We start from the raw sequence: 13727 nt of genomic DNA on the forward strand, positions 1-13727 counted from the left end.
CTTCTGATTTCCATTCAGTGGTCCCATCAGGGCTCCCGTCCGAACCCACCTCAAAATGGGTTTCGGATGTATGCGCCAACGCAGCCATTGACTATAATGGTGCAGATGGAGTCACCATGTGATCTGTGGTGCACCATTTTTGGGAGTATAATTTTACTGGAGTTGCACACCTAGATGCATATATACTCCCAAAAATGCTGCGGTGACTGCATCTTCACCATTGTAGTCAATGGCCCCGTCGGTGCATACATCCGAAACCCGTTTTGCAGGGGGGGTTTGGACAGAAGCCCTGACAGGACCTCTGAACAGAAATCTGAACGCAGTGGGACAATGGTCTGAGACCAAGCTTATAGCTGGATCTTACAGGCCACAGTACCCTGAGGTCATCAGATGACCCCATGGTACTATGGCAATGATCGGCACCCACGATTACCATCGCAGGGGTCTGATCCTGCTAAAAGAATGTCTTTTAACCCCGTTTAACCACTTAGATACCGTTGTTGCAATTCACAGCGTTATTTAAGGGGTTAATTGCGATTGGTTCCAAAACTAGTCAGGGCTTATGCCTGCTGTCAGCTGTCATGTACAGCAGTCACCTTTGTTATTTTCATGCATGGGGCGCTGTTGTTTCCTTATTCCTCAGCGATATAAATGGCGCTGAGGAATAAGGTCCCTGAACAATGGCCGTTAAAAGGTGTATTGGCGGTCATTAATGGGTTAAACTATATAATTCACGTGTGAAAATGAAACGAGTTTGTCTATACCATACTATACAGTTCATATCTTTTTTTTGCCATTCAAAAGACCAATGGGAGAAAATACTTAATTTGTGTTTCATGTGGAACTACAGAAAGGGGTATTTTGGCTTGTTGTACAAGTCTGCAGTTACCCTATGTGCCTGCAGGCTTGTGAATTTTCACAGTGTGCATTGTAAGCACTGTTAGGATTCTCCAAGGCTGGGTGCCGGCAGGAGCGTGACTGCAAATATGCAATTTGGATACATGCGGTCATGTGCTGACTAGATATCTATGGCTTCGCTCCATATAAGTGAACTAAACAAGGCTCAGAATGTGGCAAATCGGACATGAATCATCACATGACTACCCTGGCACCAACACCAAGCAAACCTCACAGTGTGTAGTGTGCACGGTGTAAGGAATCACAAGTCTGCAGTTATATAGATTGACTGCAGACTTTTAAGGACACTTTACATGTAGCGATGTCGCTGCCGATCGCACCCGCCACCGTCGGGGCCCATGGCGCTCAATATCGTTAGTCCCCATCACACATACCTGCCTAGCGACGTCGCTGTGGCCGAAACATTTTTATTTCTTTGCCCCTCCATTTCAAAGATATACCCCCCCTAAATGATGTAGACTTTCCCTTCAACCAACTTGGCGTATACCACAGAACCGCTCTGTTGGCGTTTGCGTTTTCTCTCCTTTGATTGAAGTTCTGTGGTATACGCCGAGTTCGTTGAAGCAAAAATTTTCACCTTTAAGGGTGGCTTTACACGCTACAAGATCGCTAGCCTATGCTAGCGATGGTGAGTGTGATAGCACTCGCCCCTATTGTTATGCCGATATGTGAAGATCGCTGCCGTAGGGAACATTATCGCTACGGCAACGTCACGCGTACTTACCTGCTCGGCGACATCGCTGTGACTGGCGAACCGCCTCCTGTCTAAGGGGGCGGTTCGCTCGGCATCACAGCGACGTCACTAAGCGGCCGCCCAATCAAAGCGGAGGGGCGGAGATGAGCGGGACGAACATCCCGCCCACCTTCTTCCTTCCTCATTTCTGGCGTGTGGCAGGTAAGGTGAGGTTCCTCGTTCCTGCGGCGTCACACGTAGCGATGTGTGCTGCTGCAGGGACGAGGATCAACTTCGCCCAAGTGACAGCAGCGATAATTGAGAGAGGACCCCCATGTCAACGAGGAGCGATTTTGGACGTTTTTGCAACGATCCAAAATCGCTCCTAGGAGTCACACACAACGAGATCGCTACAGCGGCCGGATGTGCGTCACTAAATCCGTGACCCCAACGAGATCGCTGTAGTGATCTTGTAGCGTGTAAAGCCCGCTTAATGCACTTTTACAACTAATGTAGGTGAAAGCTCCATGAAGAATTATCACATTATATACTAATTGCTGCAATTCTGGAATGTGGTGTTATCTATTGTAGTAAAAAGGAAAAACATATAAAATTACCTTATTATCCAGTAACATTGTTATTGAATTATAACGCATTTCACTTTCTTTTAAGTCATTTGTCAACAAATGAGAAATTTGAAGTTAGTTAATGTATCTCTATTTGTAGACAAGGGTTTCGGGATATTTGCCCCTTCTTAGTACAAAGCAGGAGATCGGATTTGATTAGGTGAGGGGCCTACCACTAGAAGTCTAAAAGGGTATGTTTCTCATTGTGGAGCGTGTCATGTGGCAAGACTCGTTAAAAGGTTGACACTGAGTTTTAGGATTGTTACATCTAATAGAGTTCAAGTCCTGACAAGGCTATTTGCATATTTTAATTCGCAGAGGAGCATTGTATGGGCTATAAAGGGTGCTTTACAAGCTGCGACATCGCTAACGATTGCTAGCGATGCCGAGCGCGATAGCACCCGCACCCGTCGTTCATGTGACATTTGGTGCTCGCTGCCGTATTGAACATTATTGCTACGGCAGCGTCACACGCATATACCTTGTCAGCGACGTCGCTGTGACCGCCTAACAATCCCTCCCTCAAGGGGGAGGTGCGTTTGGCGTCATAGCGACGTCACTGCGGCGTCACTAAGCGGCTGGCCAATAGAAGCGGAGGGGCGGAGATGAGCAGGATGTAACATCCCACCCACCTCCTTCCTACCACATTGCCGGTGGACGCAGGTAAGGAGATGTTAGTCGCTCCTGCGGTGTCACACTTAGTAATGTGTGATGCCGCAGGAACGATGAACAACATTGTACCTGTGGCAGCAGCAATATTAAGGAAAGGAGCGACGTGTCAACGATCACAGTTTTTGAACGATTTTGCGATCGTTGATCGTCACTCATTGGTGTCACACGCTGCGATGTTGCTTCCGGCGCCGGATGTGCGTCACTAACGACATGACCCCGACGATATATCGGTAGCGATGTTGCAGCGTGTAAAGCACCCTTAAGTCTCCTTACCTTGGTTTGGCACACTTTGCAAGAAGACATTTGAAGTTAGGAAATGTGTCTCTATTTGTAGATAAGTGTTTAGGGATATTTGCCCCTTCTCAGTGCAAAGCAGGAGATCTGATTTGATTAGGTGAAAGGTCTCTGACTAGAAGTCTAAAGGGGAACATTTCTCATTGTTGAGCGTGCCAAGCTTAAGTTATGTGCCAAGATTTGTTAAAAGGCTGATATTGACTTTTAGGCTTGTTATTTCCAAAAGATGATGCTAGACTTCAAGTCCTGTTCCTCTCTGAAGAGGCTATTTGCATATTTAAATTCTCAGAGGAGCATTGTATGGGCTATAAGTCTCCTTCCCTTGGCTTGGTACTCTTTACAAGATGACATTACCCCTTAGACACCCCAGTGAGAGGCTTCTCACCTAGTCACCTCAAATCTCCTGCTTAGCACTGAGGAGGGGCAAATACCTTAAAATAAGTGTCTGAAAATGGAGTTTCTGGTTTGGCTTCTTATGCTAAATCATGTGGCAAACCTCGTTAAATGGTCGATACTGACTTTTGCATACAATAGATGTCTCCAGAGTTTAAGTCCCCATTCTCTTACGCTATTCGCATATTCATAGAGGGGCATTGCATGGCGTTCAAGTCTCCTTGTGCCAGTTTGGCTCTCTCCACAAATAGATGTTACCCCTTGGACACCAAGAATCTTAGCTGTGAGACTGAATGTCTTTTTTTAACTAAATCTATAACACAAAAAGCTTGAAATACTCTTTGATAAGGAGTTTGTAGCAGATTTGCTTTAAGATCTAAATGAATAAACCTTCTTGTGCTCATACAATAGGATTTCGAAGCATCAGACAATGCAGCATGGACCCATCAGATGGTAAGAACTTGCTTTGCTCCTCAGATCCATAAAACAGCACCCTCTGCAATCTGTCATTTGTGATCATTTCTTATGAACACCCAGAAAAAAAAATTATACTGTAAGTGGAAATACAGGTTCTACTGCAGCTGCCTGATTCCAGACAGTTTATGGTTAATTGAAGGTGCTATGAAATCAGCTGTCCTGAAGCTGCCCATCCCTCTTGAGGAGGAGTCCAGGTAGCCAGCACCTCAGAAGCTGTCACTTCAAAGCTCCATACTTCCTGCCTGTCACCCTGTGTGCACAGATCCTGATTTTCCTCTGCTGTTCCTGCCGCCAGCATATCTTCTTTCATGGTCTGTGAGGGCAAAAGCTTCACTTATGCTCTTAAAGCTGTGCCTGGGACTCTGCTTCCTCCTCGTCTGTCAGCTCTGCTATGTAAAACCTGGTAAGGAGTGGCACTCTGTACTACTGTAAATGTTATGTCAAGTTGTCAAGTATTGTATATACAGCATACAATATCAATCTATCTACATACTGTACATATATATATATATATATATATATATATATATATATATATATAAATGATAATGTATTATCTATCAGGATTGTGCCGGTTATAGTGCTGACCCACTCTGGTATTGCCTCCATAGCGGCGCCATTTCAATATTAATATTAAGGCAATGTTATGTCAAGTTGTCAAGTATTGTATATATACAATATCTATTATATATATATATATATATATATATATACATACAGTATATATATATATATATATAGATATAAATATATGGCTATATATATATATATATATATATATATATAGACATGTCAATTGTTTTTGCCACTTGCGTTTAGAACTGCAAAGCAGAGTTTTTGCCCAAATTTCTGCCACAAAAAGGCTGCAGTTTGAACTGCATAATGGGGTTTAGAAACCCAAATTCCCATAGACTAAGCTTGAAAAGCAGAACACATCCATTTTGGCATTAAACGCTGCAGTTGAAAAAGCAGGTAAAAAGCAGGTAAAAAGCAAAGTGGGGTCTTAGCCTAAAAGTTCTCCACTAGTTGAGGGGCCGGTCCCCTTTTGCGGTAGAGTCTCTCCACTTCGGTATGTCATCTCTGGAGCGAGACCACGGGAGTATGGTACACTTCCCATGGTCTCTAGGACCCTTTCTGTCGTTTGCCTGGACCACAGGTCTTTACTCCTCCACTGCTCCTTCCCGACTGCCTCACGTTATACAGTCTGCCCCTACTAACTAGACTCCACCCCCCATCAGGCAGCCATAACACTGGTCTGATGGAGTGTTGCTAATGAGAGTGTCTATGTTGGGTGTATACCGGTTTGTGACCTCCTGCTTACCCGGGAATGGGATACCACACCTCTGGCAGTACCTCTGTGGCAACTGAAGCCTCAGGGGCGCCACACATTCATTTTATTATATTTTTTGTCTGTATTTGTGGCGTCTCTGCTCTCTAGCTGTGATGTTGTTAATGAGAATATTAAAAGTTTGATTTTAATGACTACTCTATTACGAAAATATCTACTATTTTTATATAGTGGGTTTAATTTTTGCATATGATTTATTTCTTGTGCTGATTTAAAGGGGTCGTTCACCCATACTCATTTTTGGCTACATCGATATTATGTTGAGAAACAAGGTTTTTCTCAAATACCTTGTGTTGCCAATAGTGCAATGTGAGCGGCCAAACTGACCATATTTCAGACAGGTTTTGGATCAGATTTTGCAGCAGTGTTTGTCTAATGTGCCAGTTTTTACCATCAGTGATATTCTCATATACAAAAAAAAAATTCCTACTCTTTAGGACTCATTCAGCCATCAGTTTGTCATGAACATTATTCATACCTGTGACAGTCTATGGGGAAGGTTCACGTCAGGTTTTTACCTCGGACCTGTCTGTGCAAACTCATGGAGACATGCGATATTTATATTCCGGGTAGGGGAGGTGGGATAGAATATAAATTGTACAGAATGAAAAACCTGAAGTCACTGATGAAGAAATTTGTCCCAATACTTTTGTCTGTGCCTTGTATCTCTGCATAAACTAGGGAGAAGAGAGCACAATAGGGTCTTACCACATTAAAAAATAGTGGTGTATACAGGATAACACTCGCCTGGCGAGGTTGTGCAAAGCCACAACTCCTATGAAGGCATCAAAGATGATGGCGGTTGCTGCAGCCCCACGTGGGTTAATGTTCGGTGCTGGAGTGAAGAAGCAGGGTTAACGCCGAGCTACCGCCAATGAGGAGAAATGTTGATTAATAATAATAAATTCCTTTATTCCATAGGTCAGGTCTACTTGTTTCAGGGATCCAGTCCCCTTCTTCAGGACCAACAAAATCAACAATATCAATATTGTTGATTTTCTTAGTCCTGAAGAAGGGGACTGGATCCCTGAAACGTGTAGACCTGACCTATGGAATAAAGGAATTTATTATTATTAATCAACATTTCTCCTTATTGGCGGTAGCGCGGCATTAACCCCGCTTCTTCACTACAGCACCGAACATTGTATCTCTGCATGTTATACAGAGCTCAGAGCAGTGATAGAATCTCAATGTTTCTATGATTGCAAGGGATGAGTCAGTGTACACCGCCATACATCCATGTTTAGTTTTCTGTTTCTATGATTGCAGGGGATGAGTCAGTGTGCACAGCCGTACATCCATGTTTAGTTTTCTGTTTCTATGAACTTGAATTTCCTGTGAATTGTGTTGCTTGTTCGCCCGTGGGCTTGGTTTATCTTTGTGTTATTTTATGGGTGGATTTGTGACGTCAAAAACAGATTCCTGAGATTACTCATCTCTGTTGTCAGCATCTCTCTGTTAGTATGTCTTATACTGCCATAATGGATTCACTCTATTGCTAGTGAAGGCCTCAAAAACTTGAAAAACAGTAAAATAGGGCACACCCCTCAGAAAAACTGTACCAAGTGTGTAAATTGTACCAAGATATACAGTGTTAGGCCCGTTTCACATGTCAGTGAAAAACACAGACGTTCTTCACTGACGTGTAAAACACGCACGTGTCCCTCCGTGTGCCGTGATTCACGGCACACGTGGGTTGTCTAAGTGCAATCCGGGCTCCGTTCTCCGTGGTCCGTGATTGCACATAGAGATTAACTCACCTGTGCCCGCTCCCGCTCTCCATGGTGCTGAACGCTCCCACGGTGCAGCATCCGGCCGGCGCTGACCCCCGCAGCAGCTGCTTCCGGGTCGGCTGTGTCGTGCATTCATGAATATGTGCGACAGTAATGAGCCGGCTCAGAAGCAGCAGGCAGAACAGGCTGCACAGAGCGCGGCTGAAGCCGGGTGAGTTAAAATGATTTTTATTTTATATGCACGTTTTTTTCTGGCACGTGTTTCACGGATCACACCACTGCGTGGTCCGTGGGACATCAGTGATGCCAGAAAAAAATGGACATGTCTCCGTGCGGCAATCACGGACATGCGGGTACGCCGCACGGAGACACGGTTAGTGAAAAATCACTCATGTGTGCGCAGACCCATTGATTATAATGGGTCTGCGTATGTCAGTGATTCTGGTACGTAAAAAAAAAAAGCACAAATGTACCAGAATCACTGACGTGTGAAAGACGCCTTAGGCCAGGGTCACCAAGGTATATGAATTAGATGAGTGCAATGGGAGAAAATCTCGTATTGCATTTGGACCAATGTTACTCAATGAGGCAAAGCAGACCTGTGATTTTTTTTCTCATGCCAAATCGGAATGAGCAAAAATTTTAGCATGCTGTGATAGTTAGCGAGTCTCAGATCACGCACACCCATACAAGTTTATGGGAGAGTGTGAAACATCGGACTGCACTGTTGACATCCGAGTGCAGTCCGATATAAGCATATCAAGACAATGGAGAAGATGGTGAAATTAATCTCTCCATCTTTTCCACACCTGTAATTCGATTCTCACATACGAAAGGATCGGATCATAGTATATGACATTCAGATCATCTTCGTGCAGTGTTTGAGCCAAGTGTCATCAGCACATCATATCTGATTCTCTCACATCGTCTGACCCCAACCATAGGCTACATTCACATGACCGTTCCGTTTTTGCGGTCCGCAAAAAACGGTCCATTTTTTTCACGGATCCATCCGTGTGGTATCCGTGTGCCTTCCTTTTTTTTGCGGGCCACAAAAAACGGAAGCAGGAAGAAAGATAAATAGATGAGTAGATATAGAGATAGATAGATATAGAGAAAGAGAGATAGAGGGATGAATGAATGAATGAATGAATGAATGAATGAACAGATGGATAGATAGATAGATAAATAGATGAGGAAGACATATATAATGTCTCACCCCCCTGCATATTCTAAGCTGGCACCCTTTAGTGACTTTCATGTGGCACTAAAGGGTGCTTAAACTTGTATTTAGCCAAAAATTAAATAAATAATTAAAAAAAAAACAACTACGTGGTTTCCCCCCTATCTTTTGTAGCTAGCTAGGGTAAAGCAGATGGCTGCAGCCTGCAAACCAAAGCTGGCAGCTTCACCTTGGCTGGTAATCCAAAACAGAGGGCACCCCACGCTGTTATTTTAAATTAAATAAATAATTTAAAACAAAAAACACAGGGTCCCCCCAAATTGGTTCACCAGCCAAGGTAAAGCAGACAGCTGTGGTCTGGTATTCTCAGACTAGGGAGGTCCACTGTAATTGGACACTCCCCAGCCTAAAAATAGCAGGCCACAGCCGCCCCAAAAGTGGCGCATCCATTAGATGTGCCAATCCTGGCGCTTTGCCCCAACTCATCCCCTTGCCCTGGTGCGGTGGCAAACGGGGTAATATATGGGGTTGATGACTGATGTCACCTGGCATCAAGCCCTGGGGTTTGTGATGTCATGGTGTCTATCGGATACCCGACATCACCAACCCAGTCAGTAAGAAAAAAAAAATAGAGAGCAAAAAAGTTTTATTTGAAAAAACACTCCCCAAAACATTCCCTCTTTTACCAATTTATTGAAAAGAACAATCAAATCCGGGTCCGGCGTAATCCAATAAGAGGGTCCCACGATGATCCATACCATAGTCACTGTCCCAGTCAATGAAGAACAGAATGTTCCCCACTGGCTGGTAGAGTAGTGCAGTGACCTGAGCTGACATCAATAGGTCAGCCCAGGTCACTGCAGGAGATGATGAGCGCTGCCATCAGGAGGTTAGATGAGATCATTACCTGCTGTGACGATCTCCTGCACTCCTGACGTCAGCGCTGTCACTGACTTCTATGCCCGCCGCGTTCTCAGCAGTATCGTGGGAGCCCGTGACGTCACCGCTAGTGACAGTCTCGGGCCGCCCGCGAGACATGACGTGAGAACGGAAGTTCATCCGTGTGCTATACGATCCTACACAAAAGACATTGAAAAGATGGTCCTGGCCGTGGGTCTGAAAAAAACAGCTGAACAGGACAGGCGGAAAGGTCATGTGAATGAGCCCTTAGGCTAAATTCCCTCAATGAGGTTTTAGTAAGTTTTTGATGTTGCAGAATTTCTGCACCTCTTATTTAAATAAGGTTACTTGCGTTTTTTTTATTGTGTTTTTGAGTGTATGTTTATCGTGTTTTTGATTCTGCTGATTTTGTCTCTATTTGATATGTTATGCTTTAAATTAAGCTGCTTTGTTTTTGATACTTCTTGATATTTAGCTTTGACAAAACTTTATTGATATTCTTACGTGCAGAATACAGCATTTTTGATGTGTTTCCACCTTGGAAGTGCACTTTAAACTTATGTTCGTTATTTACATGCGGATTCTCCACATCTATTGCAAGTCTATGGGGAAGATCTGCACAGAAAACTCACAAAACCAGCAAAAGAAATTGACATGTTGCAGATTTGAAATCCGCACCGCAAGTCAATTTACGCTGAGTAAAGAGGAAGCGCTTACGTTTGGAGGAGAAAAGGAGAAGCTTTGAAGTGTAAGAACACCATCCCACTTGTGAAACATGGGGGTGGCAGCATCATGATGTGGGGTTGTTTTGCTGCAGGAGGGACTGGTGCACTTCACAAAATAGATGGCATCGTGAAGAAAGACGATTATGTGGCAATACTGAAGCAATATCTCAAGACATCAGCCAAGAGCTTAACACTCGGGCAGAAATTCCAAATGGAAAATGACCCGAAGCTTATTGCCACTGCTACTGGTTACAAAGTTGCATAAGGATAACAAAGTCAATATTTTGGAGTGGCCATCACAAAGCCCAGATCTCAATTCTATTGAAAATTTATGGGCAAAGCTGAAAAGACAGGTATAAGCAGGGCGACCTACAAACATGGCTCAGTTACACCAGCTGTCAGAAGGAATGGGCTCAAATTCCTACCAAGTATTGTGAGAAGCTTGTGGAAGAAGATCCAAAACGTGTGACCCAAGTCTTACAGTTTAAGGGCAATGGTACCAAACACTAATGAAAATAATAAAAATGCCTTAAACATTCTTTCTCTCTCTAATTATTCTGGCATTTGGCAAATATAAATAATTTTGGTTCCTAATTGACCTAAAACAGGAAAGGTTTATTCTGATTTGATGTCAGATAGTGAGAAAAACCTGCAGATGTGTCTTTTTAGATAGTGTATGTAAACTTCTGGTTTGAACTGTATATCAATAAAGGTTTGTCAAAGGCAAACACCAGGAAGTATAAAAAACAAAACAGCTTTAATTTAAAGAATGAAATAAAAACACATAGAGACAGAAAAACACCAAAGACAAGATAAAACGCACACAAAAATGCAAAGAAAAAATATAAGTAACCTAATTTACATAATATGAATGGAAATGATGCAGAAATTCTTCAAAGTTAAAACTCACCAAAGGCTCATGGTGGGAATGTAGCCTACAAGAGGATAATACAGCGTGCCATAATTCATGATATATGTGTGTAGGATCCACGCATTCACTGACTCTTGTTGCTTATTGCAAACAGACCATGTATTTACATTTAACGTGTCCTTGTCTTATTGCTGCATCCTCGTGTTTGGCCACCACCATGAGAATTTTGGCTAACATGTTGGTGTTATTGACTTGGCTCTCCTCTCATTGCTGTCAACGGTGTCTATGTAAATACCAACTAAAGCTCTTATTATTTGCCATCACTAAATATTATACATGCCTTACATATCAATATTACCTACAGTTAGGTCCAGAAATATTTGGACAGTGACACAAGTTTTGTTATTTTAGCTGTTTACAAAAACATGTTCAGAAATACAATTATATATTTAATATGGGCTGAAAGTGCACACTCCCAGCTGCAATATGAGAGTTTTCACATCCAAATCGGAGAAAGGGTTTAGGAATCATAGCTCTGTAATGCATAGCCTCCTCTTTTTCAAGGGACCAAAAGTAATTGGACAAGGGACTCTAAGGGCTGCAATTAACTCTGAAGGCGTCTCCCTCGTTAACCTGTAATCAATGAAGTAGTTAAAAGGTCTGGGGTTGATTACAGGTGTGTGGTTTTGCATTTGGAAGCTGTTGCTGTGACCAGACAACATGCGGTCTAAGGAACTCTCAATTGAGGTGAAGCAGAACATCCTGAGGCTGAAAAAAAAGAAAAAATCCATCAGAGAGATAGCAGACATGCTTGGAGTAGCAAAATCAACAGTCGGGTACATTCTGAGAAAAAAGGAATTGACTGGTGAGCTTGGGAACTCAAAAAGGCCTGGGCGTCCACGGATGACAACAGTGGTGGATGATCGCCGCATACTTTCTTTGGTGAAGAAGAACCCAATCACAACATCAACTGGAGTCCAGAACACTCTCAGTGAAGTAGGTGTATCTGTCTCTAAGTCAACAGTAAAGAGAAGACTCCATGAAAGTAAATACAAAGGGTTCACATCTAGATGCAAACCATTCATCAATTCCAAAAATAGACAGGCCAGAGTTAAATTTGCTGAAAAACACCTCATGAAGCCAGCTCAGTTCTGGAAAAGTATTCTATGGACAGATGAGACAAAGATCAACCTGTACCAGAATGATGGGAAGAAAAAAGTTTGGAGAAGAAAGGGAACGGCACATGATCCAAGGCACACCACATCCTCTGTAAAACATGGTGGAGGCAACGTGATGGCATGGGCATGCATGGCTTTCAATGGCACTGGGTCATTTGTGTTTATTGACGACATAACAGCAGACAAGAGTAGTCGGATGAATTCTGAAGTGTACCGCGATATACTTTCAGCCCAGATTCAGCCAAATGCCGCAAAGTTGATCAGACGGCGCTTCATAGTACAGATGGACAATGACCCCAAGCATACAGCCAAAGCTACCCAGGAGTTCATGAGTGCAAAAAAGTGGAACATTCTGCAATGGCCAAGTCAATCACCAGATCTTAACCCAATTGAGCATGCATTTCACTTGCTCAAATCCAGACTTAAGACGGAAAGACCCACAAACAAGCAAGACCTGAAGGCTGCGGCTGTAAAGGCCTGGCAAAGCATTAAGAAGGAGGAAACCCAGCGTTTGGTGATGTCCATGGGTTCCAGACTTAAGGCAGTGATTGCCTCCAAAGGATTCGCAACAAAATATTGAAAATAAAAATATTTTGTTTGGGTTTGGTTTATTTGTCCAATTACTTTTGACCTCCTAAAATGTGGAGTGTTTGTAAAGAAATGTGTACAATTCCTACAATTTCTATCAGATATTTTTGTTCAAACCTTCAAATTAAACGTTACAACCTGCACTTGAATTCTGTTGTAGAGGTTTCATTTCAAATCCAATGTGGTGGCATGCAGAGCCCAACTCGCGAAAATTGTGTCACTGTCCAAATATTTCTGGACCTAACTGTACCTGCATATAAAAAAACAACACCTGGACATACTGGTTCGTCCATGTTGGATGGCAAATCAGCTGATAAATGTGTTGCACTGGAAAAATCAAAACGTGAGAATCTGACTTAAAAGGTAATATTTGCACAGATGGCATTTGATAAAAACTCCTCTACTTTGCCATTAGTGTAATACATTGTGTATTTTCCACCCAGAAAACCTTCAGCGTACCTCCCAGGTGAACACGTGATTTCCCTGCGGCAATGTCACAGACCTTTTTTATTTTATTTTTTAAATATGTTGGTAGAGTACACCTTTAAACGATGGACTCTGCTAAGGTTTCATACTTGATGGGTGCTTTTACACTTAGTAGAAACACAGTAAAAAAGTTGCAGAAAGTTTATACCTTCCCTTGTGGTCTTGTATTGGTCTTTCACAATCCCCAGCCTCACCAGTTCTTTATCTTTTCTGGAGGGACTCATCTGAGAGCTTCTCCCCAAGACCTGTCACCCATTACTATTGACACCTCTTTTATTTCACAACCAGACTCCACTCAAAATCCCCCATACCAATCAGACTAATGTTGGCCGTACCTGCTGATATGGACAGGTTTGGCCAACATCCTAATACATAAAGCGGTGCCAGCCGGGAAGTTGATTTTGACATGTTCGATTTTGGACTACTAATCACTTTGTTCTCCTTGAGATAGGCTACCAGCTGTGGTGCCAGGGGTCTGACCCCCAAAGATTTGATATTGATGACGTAGAATATAGATAAGTGATCAATATCATAGTTGTTGAAATATCCCTGTCAGAGTTCCGGGATTTCCAGTTTTATTCTGAAGGATCTTGCCCTTTGTTAACATGGAGTTTTCTGTTCTGTTGCCCTACTTCCTGTTCATCTGTTTAAAAGCCCGCCCC

General features: G+C 43.0%; 1 protein-coding gene across 1 annotated transcript in view; it reads left to right on the forward strand.

Annotated features, from left to right (window-relative positions):
• The first annotated feature begins 4300 nt into the window (after positions 1-4300).
• Positions 4301-13727, forward strand: part of LIPI (lipase I) — a 94183-nt gene continuing 84756 nt past the window's right edge. Inside the window, exon 1 of the mRNA XM_075335076.1 lies at positions 4301-4456. Within this exon, the coding sequence (XP_075191191.1) occupies positions 4390-4456 (67 nt within the window). The 5' untranslated portion in view covers positions 4301-4389. The remainder of the gene's footprint in view (positions 4457-13727) is intronic.

Source organism: Anomaloglossus baeobatrachus, chromosome 2 (assembly GCF_048569485.1).
Source record: "Anomaloglossus baeobatrachus isolate aAnoBae1 chromosome 2, aAnoBae1.hap1, whole genome shotgun sequence".
Taxonomy (NCBI): Eukaryota; Metazoa; Chordata; class Amphibia; order Anura; family Aromobatidae; genus Anomaloglossus; species Anomaloglossus baeobatrachus.